The 15,089-nt window shown below is 37.7% G+C and overlaps 1 protein-coding gene across 19 annotated transcripts in view; it reads left to right on the top strand.

Moving 5' to 3' along the window:
- BBX (BBX high mobility group box domain containing) overlaps window positions 1–15,089 on the top strand; it is a 280,623-nt gene that overhangs the window by 249,514 nt on the left and 16,020 nt on the right. For 18 of the 19 annotated variants that reach the window (XM_033432231.2, XM_004272082.3, XM_033432229.2 and 15 more), the window contains 3 exons: window positions 3,267–3,415; window positions 12,620–12,709; window positions 14,072–14,131. In XM_033432231.2, the coding sequence (XP_033288122.1) occupies window positions 3,267–3,415; window positions 12,620–12,709; window positions 14,072–14,131 (299 nt within the window). The remainder of the gene's footprint in view (window positions 1–3,266; window positions 3,416–12,619; window positions 12,710–14,071; window positions 14,132–15,089) is intronic. The other variant, XM_049710641.1, reaches the window with a different exon arrangement.

Here is a 15,089-nt window from a genome sequence, read left to right as displayed (position 1 = left end):
TATAAAATAATGACAGCTGAAAATGTAGATAAAATTATGTTTCTACCTCTGACTTTGTTTTGTGTAAGCTATGTTCTAATGCTCTGAGATTAAAATATTAGATTAAGTATTCTCTTGATACAGAGAATATTCAGCAATTAATTATGTATTAAAATGCAGTATCAAGAAAGAGCATACATCAAGGTAAAATCATTAAGAATTATTTCATTTTTTATGGGCTTCCCTGGTGGCGCAGTGGTTGAAAGTCCACCTGCCAATGCAGGGGACACAGGTTCGTGCCCCGGTTTGGGAAGATCCCACATGCTGCGGAGCGGCTGGGCCCGTGAGCCATGGCCACTGACCCTGCACGTCCGGAGCCTGTGCTCCGCAACGGGAGAGGCCACAACAGTGAGAGGCCCGCGTACCACAAAAATAAATAAAAATTAAAAAAAAATTAAAAAAAGGGCTTCCCTGGTGGCGCAGTGGTTGAGAATCTCCCTGCTAATGCAGGGGACATGGGTTCGAGCCCTGGTCTGGGAGGATCCCACATGCCGCGGAGCAGCTAGGCCCGTGAGCCACAACTACTGAGCCTGCGCTTCTGGAGCCTGTGCTCTGCAACAAGAGAAGCCATGATAGTGAGAGGCCCGCGCACCGCGATGAAGAGTGGCCCCCGCTTGCCACAACAAGAGATAGCCCTTGCACAGAAACGAAGACCCAACACAGCAAAAATAAATTAATCAATAAAACGCTAAAAAAAAAAAAAAGAATTATTTCCTTTTTTATTATATAAAACAGACTCCTAATACCAATCTTAACAGAAAGCATTTTGTTAGGAGATTCAGTACTTTATATTGGTGAAGAAATCATCTGTATATTCAGTTGTACTGCTTTAAAATTTCTTTGAGATTTCTCATTAGCCCAATTTGAAAAGAATACATTGACTAGAAATAAGTACATTTTAATATATTTTCCATATTTTTTCATAAGTATGTTAGAGGCATGCAAATTTTATGCATTTGGGAGTATTATACTTGGTTTATCCATAAATATTTGCATTTCTTTTTGTGGGATAGTGTACTTTTTCAACTGGACGTTACAGTGCTTTAAGGTCTGGTTAATCTTAAGGCCCTCATCATACAGTGGGAGGGTGGAAATTATTTCTTGTGATGATGATTCCTCAATATTATATATATCAAGATGATATATTTATAATTTTATATATTTTGTTTCTAACGTTTTTAAAAGTCCAAAGTAGTTCAAATTAGTTTTGCTGACATTATGCTTAAAGAATGACATGAAAATCCTCACATTTGTCATTGTCAAATACAAAAGTATTTGCATGATTTTCTTAAAAAGTGACAATTGAGCATCAGGACCAGTGCTCTATATCTCCTGGAACTACCAGTGCCCTGTGGGTCCGCAAACTGAGAAGGAAGCAGGTCTTGTTGCAAACAATATGAAGGCCAGGGGAATTAAGCAGGCATGAAGGCTCCCCAGCAGAAAGTTCTCTGGTGCTTCCATTCAAAACTGCTGAAGCTATGAGAGAGAGATTTTTACCAGTCTTCTTTGAGGAAGAAGAAAAGTGAAACAATCTTTTGAAAATCTGTTCCTGAAAAGAGATTGGGATGTGGGGTATTTTTTTTTGTTTTAATCATTTCTAAGGAAGCCACATGTATTTAACTGGGAGTGTGGTTTTCTGCAGGCTAAATCGGTGATAAAACTCTGATCTTTCCTCTTCTCCCTTCTATACAAATTGGCCTATCAGAATCAGACTATCTGGGTTTGCTTTGTTTGGAACATGCCAACATAGTTCATGAGCAGTGAAAAATGCCAGATCCTGTCAGTCTTCTCTGAGATTTCTAAATGAGCATTTTAAACCTTTTTATTGCAGAAAGTGTGCTCCCTGTTTAGTTAACTATAGCCAAAGAAAATTCACTCAGTATTGGCAGTTCTACTTTTAATAGACTTCTCCACGAAAAACATAGGTAATTATTCTAGTTGAAAAAAGAAAGGACCTAAGGAGTTACAGCTTGCATTTTCGTATTTTTCTTTTGGTTATCCAGAGTATCTGAAAAATTTACGACTTATAGATAGCTTTCTGACCGCATCTGATTAGTATCAGATAGTATCTGATTTTCCATTAGTATAAATATTTATTAACTGAAATGAGAAAAGACAGTTTGATTAAGGGAGGAACATCACTCCCACCCACCACCCTTCACTGCTTTGTTAGAACTTAGTAGTGGCCTTTTTCAGTTGGCCATTCTGATGGTCATCTGACTGTCTTATCTCTGCTCCCAATTCCTGTACATTTCTCCAAAACTAAGAATAGTCTTAAGTGGACACACCTCAAGGACATCCCTCAGGTAGCAGCCTAACACGTTAACTTCTTGTAAGTTGGTACTCAAAGCTGCTCTCTTCTCAGTACGCTTTCCATTTTCCATCTACCAAGCACAGCAGTTCTGCAGCTTCTCCCATCTGTTTGGGTTGCATCTTAGCTAATAAGTCTCACTATAAATGAAAGCCAGCAGCTAGCCTAGGATCCAGCAGGCATACTGCCATTGCTGTGAGGGGGACTTAGAGACAGTCAAAAGCAACCCAAGGATTTCCCAACTTTGCTGGTGGCTTGCTGGTGGCATTTATGAAGTCATTTGTGGTTTGCGTTAAGGCAATGTTGCCTCTCTGCCAGTTGTGTTCTTTGAAAATTGGCTTTACTTTTTTCATTGAGTGTCTTGTCCTCATCCTGGTCAACTGCCCAGAATTTTTTTCTAATATTCAGAATATTTGTTTGCATTTTCTTTGTGTGTGTATATTTTAATCATGTACTAGTCAATAATTTTTTTAAATTAAGCTTACAAAATTACCAATATACCATACTGTCAGTAAGCTTGCATACACACACACACACAAACACACACACGAGAATCTTTAGAATGAGAAACTTGTCTGGATGGAATATGCTTTGTATTGAACTTAATGAAAAATTCCCACGCCAATGGAAAGAACAGCAAATTCTCCACTTTAAAAAATATTCTGCTATTTTTATATGTTTCTACTTTTCTAAGGTAATAACCTGTTGTATGAGTTTATGAAGAAAATTATGTTGGTAAATCTCAAGCATTTCTGAAAAGATGTTTTTTGTCCTTGCACAGAATTTATTAATAATGCCCTAATTCTTAGGGACCCCATTTTCAAATGGAATATCTTTAAATATATCTTAGATCATTTTCTGTTTAAATATTTACATCATGTGCTGATTGATTCTATCCCCTCCCCTCTTTTATTAGCTCAGCAAAGCTGGATGAAGAATTTGAAAAGAAATTCAACAGCCTCCCTCAGTATAGTCCTGTTACATTTGACCGGAAATGTGTACCTGTCCCAAGAAAAAAGAAGAAGACTGGAAATATGTCCTCAGAACCGACTAAAACCAGCAAAGGTTAGATGTGTGCTGTACTTTCCTGCAGTGTGGTCAGAATCTAACTGAAGCCTCTTCTTAGCGTCTGCAGCTCCCTTTAGATAATGTAACTGGGTTTACAGTTGAAGCAGCGAGTTGGAATTTCAGGTTGCTTTCCAAGATTATCTTGGTTCCTGCCTTACTTCTCTCTCTCTTCTTTCCTTCCTAAGTCTCTTCAGCCTTTGTCCTTTGGCATCTCAGCCTATACATTTGCCCATAAGTGTGTAGCTCTTTTGAAAGTGTTATACATGGTCTTCGACCTCCTGCTCTCCAGAATTCAGATTGGGAATGTTGAGCTTCTCTTGAGCAGAAACTGCTGGCTGAGCCTAATTCTTCTGTTCCCTGTCTGTCTGCAACAGGTTGGACTCTGGGGTAGTGAAATCCTTCCATTCACCTAATAGGGAGACTCTATTCTTTACTGGCAGTGTGAATCAAATGAAAATAAAACTCCCTGTAATACTCCGGCAATATAATTTTTATTGGTTTCGTTAAATTTAGAAAAATGCTGTGTTTTCAAGATTATCAGATTCTCCTCTGTGTATATCAAGGAAGCTTTTTAAATTATCAGTGTGACTTGGGTGGATCTCAGCACTCATTAGGGGCAACACTGTAGTTCCTAGAGGGGTTTTATTTATTTATTTATTTTTGCAGTACGCGGGCCTCTCACTGTTGCGGCCTCTCCCATTGCGGAGCACAGGCTCCGGACGCGCAGGCTCAGCGGCCATGGCTCACGGGCCCAGCTGCTCCGCGGCATGTGGGATCTTCCCGGACCAGGGCACGAACCCGTGTCCCCTGCATCGGCAGGCGGACTCTCAACCACTGCGCCACCAGGGAAGCGCCTTAGAGGGGTTTTAAAGAGTGGGGGGTGCCTTTTCAGTGGTCTCAACACCTGGGACCACCATTACATTTGTGGTGCAGGGGCTGGGGTTCTAAACATCCAAACCCACCCAGGACATTCAAGTACAATGAAGAATTGTCCTACCCTAAATGACAGTATTGCTCCCAGTGAGAAACTCGTCTTCTGATTTTACTTTAGGTCTAAAGGTTGATGGGCAAATATACCTCTAGTTTTCCATACAGATGTGAAAGACTTCTTTTGGTAGCTCTCCTATAAGGGTAGTGAATGGAGAGATGAAGAACTAGTGTGGCCAAGGTTTTGTTATTTCCAGGATCGAATTCTGAGCAGGATTTGGTAGATTTCTCATAATTACCCTGTAAAAGAGGCTACCTGTTGCTTGCTTTATGGCAAATCAGATTAATTCTTTTGTGTGTGTGTTTTTTAGTTGGATAGATGGATAGATGATGACATATATCTTTACATAAATCTTGCCCAAATCTAGCAATCATGGATAATGATCAAAGATAAATGTTAATGAGAATATATAATTTCATAGATTTGGGGAAGTATATAAGGTATATATATCTAGGGAAAAATTATGTCTGAAGAAACGTAAACCTTTTTCCCTCAAGACCTAAAACCCCCATTGTACACTGGAATTGAAACAACTGAGGAGACCTGTATCTCAGGATGAATCTGAAAGGTTGAAAAATATTCTCCCTTCATGATTAAAAGCAGGGAAGAATGTAAAAGTGATTTTAGATTTAGCTTGGCTTTCCGCTGTGGTTAATAAAAACAAGTCTAGTGAATAAAGAACTAAAAAAGAAACGTTGCATCACCAAGTCTGCTCATCTGGGAAAATAAATTAGGGTTGTTCTGAGATCTCCCAAGATACATAGGAAAGAAATAAAGCAGCTTGTTGACAGGTAGGTAGCTGAGCACTGTAATAGATTGCCAAATGAAATGACAGTCCTTGTGCCCTAGAGATATTTAGGAATAGGTAAAGTAGTCCATGAGCCCAAAGATGCCAGGTATCATCAGCCCCATAATTCTTGGATTTAAAGTTGCTGATAAATACCTGACAGGCTAATAAAATGGAACTTAACTGATTGCTGTACAGGATGTATTCTCTTCCTCCACTCCTTGCAGTTGGAGACATTCATTTTAGAGCTCTGAAGTTGGCCAAATTATCCTTCAGGGATAGTAACAGTAGATTTATCTTTGTAAAGCCATAAAACCCTGAAGTTAGAATGTATTTTCACTAGACCTGCTCTTGGGTCTTGGTTGTCTGTTATATGTTTTTCCTCTCCCAGCTGAGATTAACAGTATTTCTTTTGCTATGAAATAGCTTTTTGGAGTTTTGGATTATACTTTATACAGTATCACCTTAACTCTTCCATTATGCCTCTCAAGCCACAAAGTCCCTGGTTCTTATACAGGATATCAATAATTACATAGGTAGGAGGTCTGTCAAGGCTTTAGATTTTGCTCTGCATTCCGACTTGTGGAGCAAAATGTGATTAAAATAAAGCAGAAATTAAATAATATATTCTCTATTTAGCAAACTAAAGAAATAGTATTTGTGGCTGATTGTAATTTGGCATTAGCAGCGCCAGTGTACTATCCTACAAGTTATTAATGAAATTATCATACTAGCTGTGCTGTAATTGCCTGATCTTTAGAGGATAGAGGAGATTGTTTTCTTGGAGTCTAGACCCTTTGCATCTTTACATAATGAATCGTTCAAAGCAAACATTGTGAGTGAGATCATTAGTTCTTTAGTAAAGGAGCGAGTATTCATAGGAAACCCCATTTTTTCTCCCACAGTTTGCCATTTGTCTGTATTTTATTTTCTCCTATATTTGTTATTCAACACTTATTACAATTTTTCCCTGCCTTATACTAGGTACTTTTTTAGCTCCTCCAGGTTATATGTATAGAATTTTTATGAAATGTAATTTCTAGAGGAAAATGATTTATATAGTTACATATCTCAAAATCATAGCACCTGCTTGGGCTTAACAATTCTGTTTTTCCACTGGTCTTCTTATTTATATCTGTATTTCTAAGTAGTCTTCCCCTTTTCCATCGTCCCCTCCACCATCTCTGCCCTGTCCCTTATGTCTATGTAATAGGTCTTGTCAGAAACTTTACAATAAAAAGGGATGAAAATAATTATCACCTTCCTCCAAGGAGACTCAGACTACATTATAGTAGGCTTAGTATATAGATGATTTAGGAATAGAATTTCCCTTTGCTTCTAAGAACAAATTATCCAGGAAATTAGAATCCATCTAACTCACAATGCAGGTCAGCTGAAGCAGCCCATTCCTATAGTGTTTTCTGGTTTCTCTCCCACAATTACTTATATATATTCAAATGAAAGCTTTGAATTATAAATCTAAATTTAATTGTAACTTCTTAAGAGGTTTGTTTTGACACATTATTTTAAGTGTGTATTTACTCTTAATGTATGAAGCACTTTTTACAAAAGTTGCAGAAGTCGGACTGCTCTGTAAAATAGTAATTTTCAAGCAAAGTAGGGTCATGGAGAAAAAGTTAATTGAGTTCAATTTAGAGTGTTTAAATTATGCCTGAGCTTGACCCTTGACTTAATTTCTCCTCCCTTATTTCTTTATCTTTTCACATTGTTTTTTGCCCATTAACAAACATACTGTTGGTCTTTCTCATTTTTTTTTCCAATTCACACTTACACTGCAAGATTGAAATTTCAAATGGTTAAGGATTTGAGATTTTTAAAAATCACAGTGGAATAAAAGAAGCAGATTTACAAAATAAAAGACTGAGGACAGGAACCCCTGTTTGGGTTTGAGCCAACCTGAAGATACTTTCTGTGCTCAAGAGCTGAAATGTGATGAAAGCCAGGCCATCCTTTCCTATCAGGAAGTGATAGCTTCCAGGTTGGGCAGAACTCTGTTTTTCGCCATGTAACTGAGAGTCTTCACTGCCACCAGACATTTTCTTGAACATGGTGACAGCACATTTGCATGTATAAAAGGTATACCTAGTATAATCCTGAGTTTTTTTTTTAAACAAGGCATGTATGTCTAGCGCACTAAGGTGGCCCCTTCCCCTCAGTGAATCCTAACTTGATTGTGGCTGGTTTACTTGAACTTACTCCAGTCCACAGATGCATATGCCAAGCAGCTGGGAGCACTTCGGTATAAATTATTTTTTTAATAAATTTATTTATTTTATTTATTTATTTTTGACTGGGTTGGGTCTTTGTTGCTGCGCATGGGCTTTCTCTAGTTGCAGTGAACAAGAGCTACTCTTCATTGCGGTGCACGGGCTTCTCATTGCGGTGGCTTCTCTTGCTGCAGAGCATGGGCTCTCGAGCACAGGCTCAGTAGTTGTGGCGCACGGACTTAGTTGCTCCCCGGCATGTGGAATCTTCCCGAATCAGAGCTCGAACCCATGTCCTCTGCATTGGCAGGCAGATTCTTAACCACTAGGCCACCAGGGAAGCTCTGCTATAAATTATTGCAAAGGAATTTGTTGTTTCACTGGTCATTCATCACTTATGTGTTCATTACAGAAATGACAGCCTAGTCTTAGAATAAACCTTCTTCCCTTTTTATAGCTTAAAAACATGAAACTATAGAAACTGTACATTAAGCCACCACCATTCTAGTTATGCCGAACACTTGTTTCCTGTAATAGTTCTCCAGAGCAAGGTTCACTTAATTCACCTTACTTGCTGACCTTGAAAAGTTTTCATACCATGCTAATACTGAAATGGCTCCTATGTCACTACACTTCTCAGCCAAAACATGTCCATTTTTCAGCAAACCATGAACAACATTAATGTTTTGGAAAAGTTATTGTTAATGTCTCTATGGCACCCTTCTTACCCGCTCAGATTGTGATTTGTCTCTGCTATTTTCTACCCAGCTGTGAAGTTGGGGTGCCAAAGAGTTTGATACCTTCAAAACACAGGTCATCCAGCCCCAAAATGTACGTGGAGTCCTAAGCTAGTTTATATGCCAGCAACAGGTGATTTTGTCATAAGGAAGTGGAAGCTGATACAGTCTTTAAAGAAATTTGGTAGGAAGATGAGATGAGATGGCATGGAAACATGAGATGGTGTTTTAGTGAAAGACAGTTGCCAGTTCTTTGCTTTCTGAATGATTCCTTCTAAAACTCTTTTCTCTGCTTTTGACTTCCTACCTTTTCCCTCCATGGACATATTTCTATGTTAATAGAATAATTAACTATGGAAAAATTCCTGGTAGGCAGGAATCAAATTGTTCACTTCTTGACTCTAAAACTACTGCTTTTCAGTGAATACCATCATATCTTATCTATTACTCCTTCAAGTTTGTCACTTTCTTTTTTATCTGAACTTGTCATTTGCTTAGATTTGTTTTATAGTTATAGTTTGGGGATGGCTAGCAGCAAGGAGGTTTAAAAATATAAGTTTACAGGAGCTCTTCTATGTACTAAACCACCCTGGATGTTCTTTTTTTATGTTAAAATTGGCAAGCTCTATATTTAGTTTTGTCCTTAAATTATACTTTTTAGATTTGTCTGAGTATGGTTTGGTCTGAAAATATGTATTCTATTCTTCTTTCTTAACCCATTCCATACATCAAATCAGTTTGCTTCTGTGAACCATTTCCTTATCCCATTGTCCTCATACACAGTGATGAACACAGAAATCATTCTCCCTGTGAGGCAATAGCTTATTATTATTAAATTATTTTCCTGTGGGTAAATCACTAGAATCCTTATGGTCCTGAGAAGTCTCAGAATTGTTTTTATGCTTTCTTCTTCTTCTGTTTTCTGTGATTACCCATGTGTCTGTCATTCATGTGCACTGGCCTGCAGTTTCCTAGATTGTATAAAATACATATGAGTAATTGCAAATGGACTATAGGGAATACGTATAATATTAGTGTAGATTGTATACATGATATATTTTCTTTGTATTTGTTAAATTTATTTTCTTTCCCTTTTTGCTCACTCCCCCCCCCACCTCCCCCAAAAAACAAATAAGAAGTGTTTTCTGTTTCCATTTCAGATCACCACCACCCAATTCAGAAGTATTTGCTATTGGTTATTTAGGATGACTTGGTGTAGTCATCAAAAAACACTTGTACACCTTTATGTTATCAGTAATCATAGCAAAAACTGTCATTTCTTGAGCTCTTTATTGATGCCATCAGTGTTTTAAGAGCTTTATTTATTTGTGCATGCAACAGTATTGTTGAGAATCAGTCATGTGTTAAGCACTGCTCTAGGCATGTAGAATATATCTGTGAATGAAAACAAAGAACCCTGCTGCCAGGGAGGTTACATTTTAGTGGGACTACCAGGAATAAACAAGCCTAAACAATAAGAAAAGTATATAATGTATCAGAAGGTGAGCAATGATATGGAAAAAAGAATAGTTTTGATAGAACAAGAAGGCCAAATATCAACAAAGAAGGAGAAAACTTGAACACTATACAACAGCTAGACCTAACAGATATATATAGAATGCTCCACCCAACAACAGCATCATATACATTTTTCTCAGGTGGACATGGAACAGTCTCCAGAATACACAGTATGCTGGGACATTTAACAAACCAGTAAATTTAAAAGGATTGAAATAATTCAAATTATGTTTTCTGACCACAGCGGAATGAAATTAAAAATGAACAGCAGGAAAAAATTTAGAAAACTCAAAAATATGTGGAAATTAAGCAACACACTCTAAATAACCAATAAGTCAAAGAAGAAATCAATAGGGAAATATGAAAATACTTTGAGATGAGTAAAATGAAAACACAGCATACTAAAATTTGTAGGATACAGCCAGAGCATTGCTTAGAGGGAAATTTATAGGTGTAAATGCATATATTAAGGAAGAAGAAAGATCTCAAATCAATAACATAACCTGTCTTGAGACACTGTTAGAAGAACAAACTAAACCTAAAGGAAGTAGAAGAAAAGAAATAATAAAGATTAGAGAGGAGATTAATGAAATGAAATTAATTAAAGAATAGGAAAACAATAGAGAAAATCACTAAAACCAAAAGCTAATTCTTTGAAAAGAACAACAAATTTGATAAATGTTTAGCTAGACTGACCAAGGAAAAAAGAAGACTCAAATCATTAGAATCAGAAATGAAATAGGGACCATTACTACCAACCTTACAAAAGTGGAAAGGATTATAAAGGAATACTATGAACAGTTATATGCCGGTAAATTAGATAACCTACATGAAACAGACAATTACTAGAAAGACACAAACTACCTAAACTGACTTAAGAAGAAGTAGACAATCTGAATAGACCTATAGCTAGTGTAAAGATTGAATTTAGTAATCGAAAAAGTACCAGACTCAGATGGCTTCACCACTGAATTCTTCCAAACACTTAAAGAATTAATACCAGTTTTTCATAAGCTTGTCCATAACATTGGAAGAGGAGGGAACACTTCCCAAATCATTCTATGAGACCAGTCTTATACTAATGTCAAAACTAGACAAACACATCACAAAAAGAAAAATTGCAGACCACTATCTCTAACAGATATGGACACAGAAATCCTTAACAAAATACTAACAAAGTGAATTGATATAAGAAGAATTATATACCGTGACCAACTGGTATTTTACCCCAGGAATGCAGGGTTGGTTTAACATCCAAAAATCAGTTGATGTAATTTACCATATCAGTAAAACAACAACAAAGAAAAATTATAGGTAAAACAACAAAAATTATAGGTAAAATTATAGGTAAAATTACCTATAAAATTATAGGTAAAACAACAAAAATTATAGGTAAAACAACAACAAAGAAAAATCCACAGGATCATCTCAATAGACGTAGAAAATGTAGAAAAAGCATTTGACAAAATTCAACACCTTTTCATGATTCACATCCAACAAACTCAGAAATAAAAGGGAACTTATTAAACCTGATAAAAGACACCAAAAAAAAAAAAAGAAACCTCACAACTAGCATTATGCTTAATGGTGAAAGATTTGTTGCTTTCCCCCTAAGATAGGGAATAAAGACAAGGACGTTCGCTCTCACCATTTCTATCCAACATTATAGTGGAGGTTCTAGCCAGGGCAGTCTGGGATAGGGAGAATACAGATGTCGGGAGGGGTGATAGCTAAAGAATATGGGATTTATTTTTGAGGTGGTAAAAATGTTCTAAAATTGATGGTGGCTGCAAATATTTGTGAATATAAAAACCATTTTATTGTATACTTTAGATAGGAGCACAGATAGTTTACCTCTGGCAGGAAGTCAGGGCATGTGGATGCAGACACTGGCAGCAGGAGCAGCTTACAGAGCTTCTAATTTTTTTTTTTTTTTTTTTTTTTTTTTTTTGCGGTACAAGTGCCTCTCACTGTTGTGGCCTCTCCCATTGCGGAGCACAGGCTCCGGACGCGCAGACTCAGCGGCCATGGCTCACGGGCCCAGCCGCTCCGCGGCATGTGGGATCCTCCCGGACCAGGGCACGAACCCGTGTCCCCTGCGTCGGCAGGCGGACTCTCAACCACTGTGCCACCAGGGAAGCCCTAGAGCTTCTAATTTTTTAATTCTCCCTTCAGCCCTGTGACTTGGGCACTATTATTATCCCCATTTACACACGAGGAAACAGAAGTTATGGAAAATGTCAGTTTCACATAGGAATATCAGTCAAGTGTAGAAAGCAACCTGCTTTTTGGAGGTCAGTGCTGTTACTGGCCTTTCTGATGGGTGACTGAAAAATCCCAATTCTCTTTTCTTTATGTGAAAAAACTAAGATACAGTCTGAGACTTCTCCCCACTCCCCTACCCCCGCCACCCTCCAAAAAAAAGTTTTGGCAAATATTTTTCTATTTTTAAATCACTTTTTTTCCTCCTAGAATATCCTCAGAATAGGCTAGAAAGCTGTCGGGCCAACCCAAAAGTTGTCCTCAAACTGCTGTCCTTGTGAAAATCAGTTTCTTAGGAGAGATGAAATGCCAGTGCCATCCTTTCCTTCATGGTATTTAGGAATCTAAAGTAAAACCTTTTCTTTATTACAGACTGCATCTACTCTGCTGTTACTGGTTGTGGTCTGTCTCTAGTCACTAAATCTGCAGTTTCTGCTGAGGGAGTCCCAGCCCTAATGGAGACTTCTGTCCAATATATTTCTAAGGAAAATCTCACTGGTTTTTCAGTAAGTCTAGGGAAGGACGCTAAGCACGAGTTAGATGAGAAAAGATGCAAGATGACATTTCTTGTGAATCAGTTTGCTTATTCCACAAGCTGGGGGAGGGTGTAATTGTTTAGAAACACAGTATTTTTTTATGAAACATTGTGAATTTTAAATATATTTATATTAATATTGTCTGTAGGTCCTTTCCAGTCTCAGAAAAAGAACTTATTCCACAAAATTGTCAGCAAATATAAGCACAAAAAGGAGAAGCCTAATGTTCCGGAAAAAGGTATTGGTGCCTTCCATCCTCCATTAAGATTTCTTGGCCACGTCCATTGTGAATTCATCTTTGAATGATGCTTCACTGCACCGCCTTTGCCTCTACCTCCCCTTTGCTTGCTTCAATGTCATCCGCTCCTGACGCAGGCACATTCATTGTTTCTAGATTCTGCAGCTAATTGCAAAGAGAGATCTTCTTCACTTGGATTCCTACTGAAATCCCATGTTTGTCTCTATTTTCAGAGTTCCATATGAATCCTGAAATTGCTTCTTTTTATTTGTATTTGGTGCATTTTCTAATTTAGTCTTCTTGAGCTCTTCTCCACTTATTTTCTTTGACTATTCTTGTTTTTTTCATGTTTGGCAGCCTTCATAGCAGGACCACGTTTTCCTGCCTCCTGAAATCTTACCAGTTTTGTATACGTATGAAAGTCCCACAGTTGCTATACTTTCTCTGACACTTGAGGATTCTTGTCCAGGAGGATTCCACTCCTACATCGTAACCTATCTATCTTCTTTTTTTCTATTTATATACTTTGTCAGACTCTTCCCACCTCCTTCAGTCACATAACTGTTATTTCCAGAGGGCGCTAGAAATATACGCACTCAACCCTCCCTTTACTCTGAGCATCTGTCTCGTTGTTACGATCTGGATAGGCCCTTGAACCTCTTCAGGGCTCATCTGAAGATTTGTCTCTTCTCACAGGTCAGACTCCTATCCTTCTTTCACACAGAAGATAAATCCCATCTGGTTCAGTATAGCCACGTGTCCTGGAAGTCAGGCTTTTTCTCTAGCATCTCCTGCATGTTAGTGTCGTGACTGCCATGAGCCTGATGCCCATTTGCATCCTACTTGCATGGCCAGATGTGGAGCCTTTCGTGTTTCTGGAATGAGGCTTTAAATGCAGCTGTCTTCCATGTGTAGACATACGTGCCTCTGTGTTCCTGTGTGTAACCTTTTGCTTAATTTGGGTTTTATTTTCACCTCCACTTTAGCCTCTTAGTTTTGTTTTGTATGTTAATATTTATTCTCTGCTTCCAGTGGAGAGAGATCACTCTTAGGTAAAATGTCAGCTTTTATCCTTACCTTTTAACCAATCTTCAGGTTATCTTGATTAAAGTCATAGAAATTATCCAACAACATATTTTTAAAAAGGCAAATTTGTTTACTTTTAATGCATTTCCTATATGGCCTAATTATTTTAGCTGGCAAATGCAGTTTTGAGACTTAAGTAGTTGAAGTAAAATTCTGCTTCATTTGTGTGATAATGCTTTTTATTGAAGTGGTTTTGTGTATTGTCTTATTTTTATAGTGTATATGTCTATACTAGGGGTAGAGTTTCACTTTCCTTTTCTGTTGTTGTTTTTTTAGGAAGTGGGGATAAATGGTCAAACAAGCAACTCTTCTTGGATGCCATTCACCCTACAGAAGGTAAAAGAAGCAACATTCATTGTATCATTTCAGGTAGTCTGTGCTGGAAATGGCATAAGTTTTGTAGGTTTAAACTGGCATAATTTATATAGGTTTAACCAACGGCATTAGACCTGAGTGTTCATAATTGGGTTATTTTTAATTTTCAAATCAAAACTGATAGATTTTTGATCCTACTAAGGGTCAGGCTGTGTGTCCTTTGGAGTTTAATTTGTGAAAGGGGGATTTGTAAGCTTTAAACCACAATAACCAGAAATTAGAGGTTTTCATAACTGAAAACTATTCAGTATTGCGGCTCACGTTGCAGGCGGGTGCTCATGGGGAGTCAGGGCAGCATGGGGCTCTCCTGGTTTGCTGGACGTGAGTGCCCTGCAGACATGGTTCCTGACCTGAACTTCCTTCCTAGCCCACCTCCCACTTCCTCTAACTGTGATCAAATGGAATGTCCCCGAGGCTTACTGTAGCCAAAGAAAAGTCCCATATTGGCTGGTATGATGTTATAGGTACAGATTTTATTTCAAAATTTCCCACAGTCGTATTTATTTGTGACTTTAATTCTTCTTAAATATTGAACCCTTAGGTGAATGTTGATTTCGTGGTGGTAAGGAGCCATCCTTCCATTCTTCCCACTGATGCTCTCTTTTCCATTTAGATATTTTAGAAGAGCTGAACATTTTTGTAGTGCTTAATGAGGAGTCACTTCATCTGAAAACTAGAAGGGACCGTAGTGATCATCGTTTGATTTATTACCCCTTTGATTTACTTATGGGGAACTTGATGAACAAGTCCATTCTCTTGATTTCCAAATGTACCCTCATTTCTTTGTTAAAAGGAGAAAAAAATTAAAATGCACATGTGGCCTAAGTCATTTATAAAAAAAAATACTCATGTTTTAAAGATATTTGTGAAAAATATTCAAATTTGAGTTCATTATAAACCTGAACTTCTGTTGTTTGGT

Source organism: Orcinus orca, chromosome 5 (genome assembly GCF_937001465.1).
Source record: "Orcinus orca chromosome 5, mOrcOrc1.1, whole genome shotgun sequence".
Taxonomy (NCBI): Eukaryota; Metazoa; Chordata; class Mammalia; order Artiodactyla; family Delphinidae; genus Orcinus; species Orcinus orca.
Note: the sequence above shows the minus strand (reverse complement) of the source record. Positions and strands in the feature narration are given on the sequence as shown.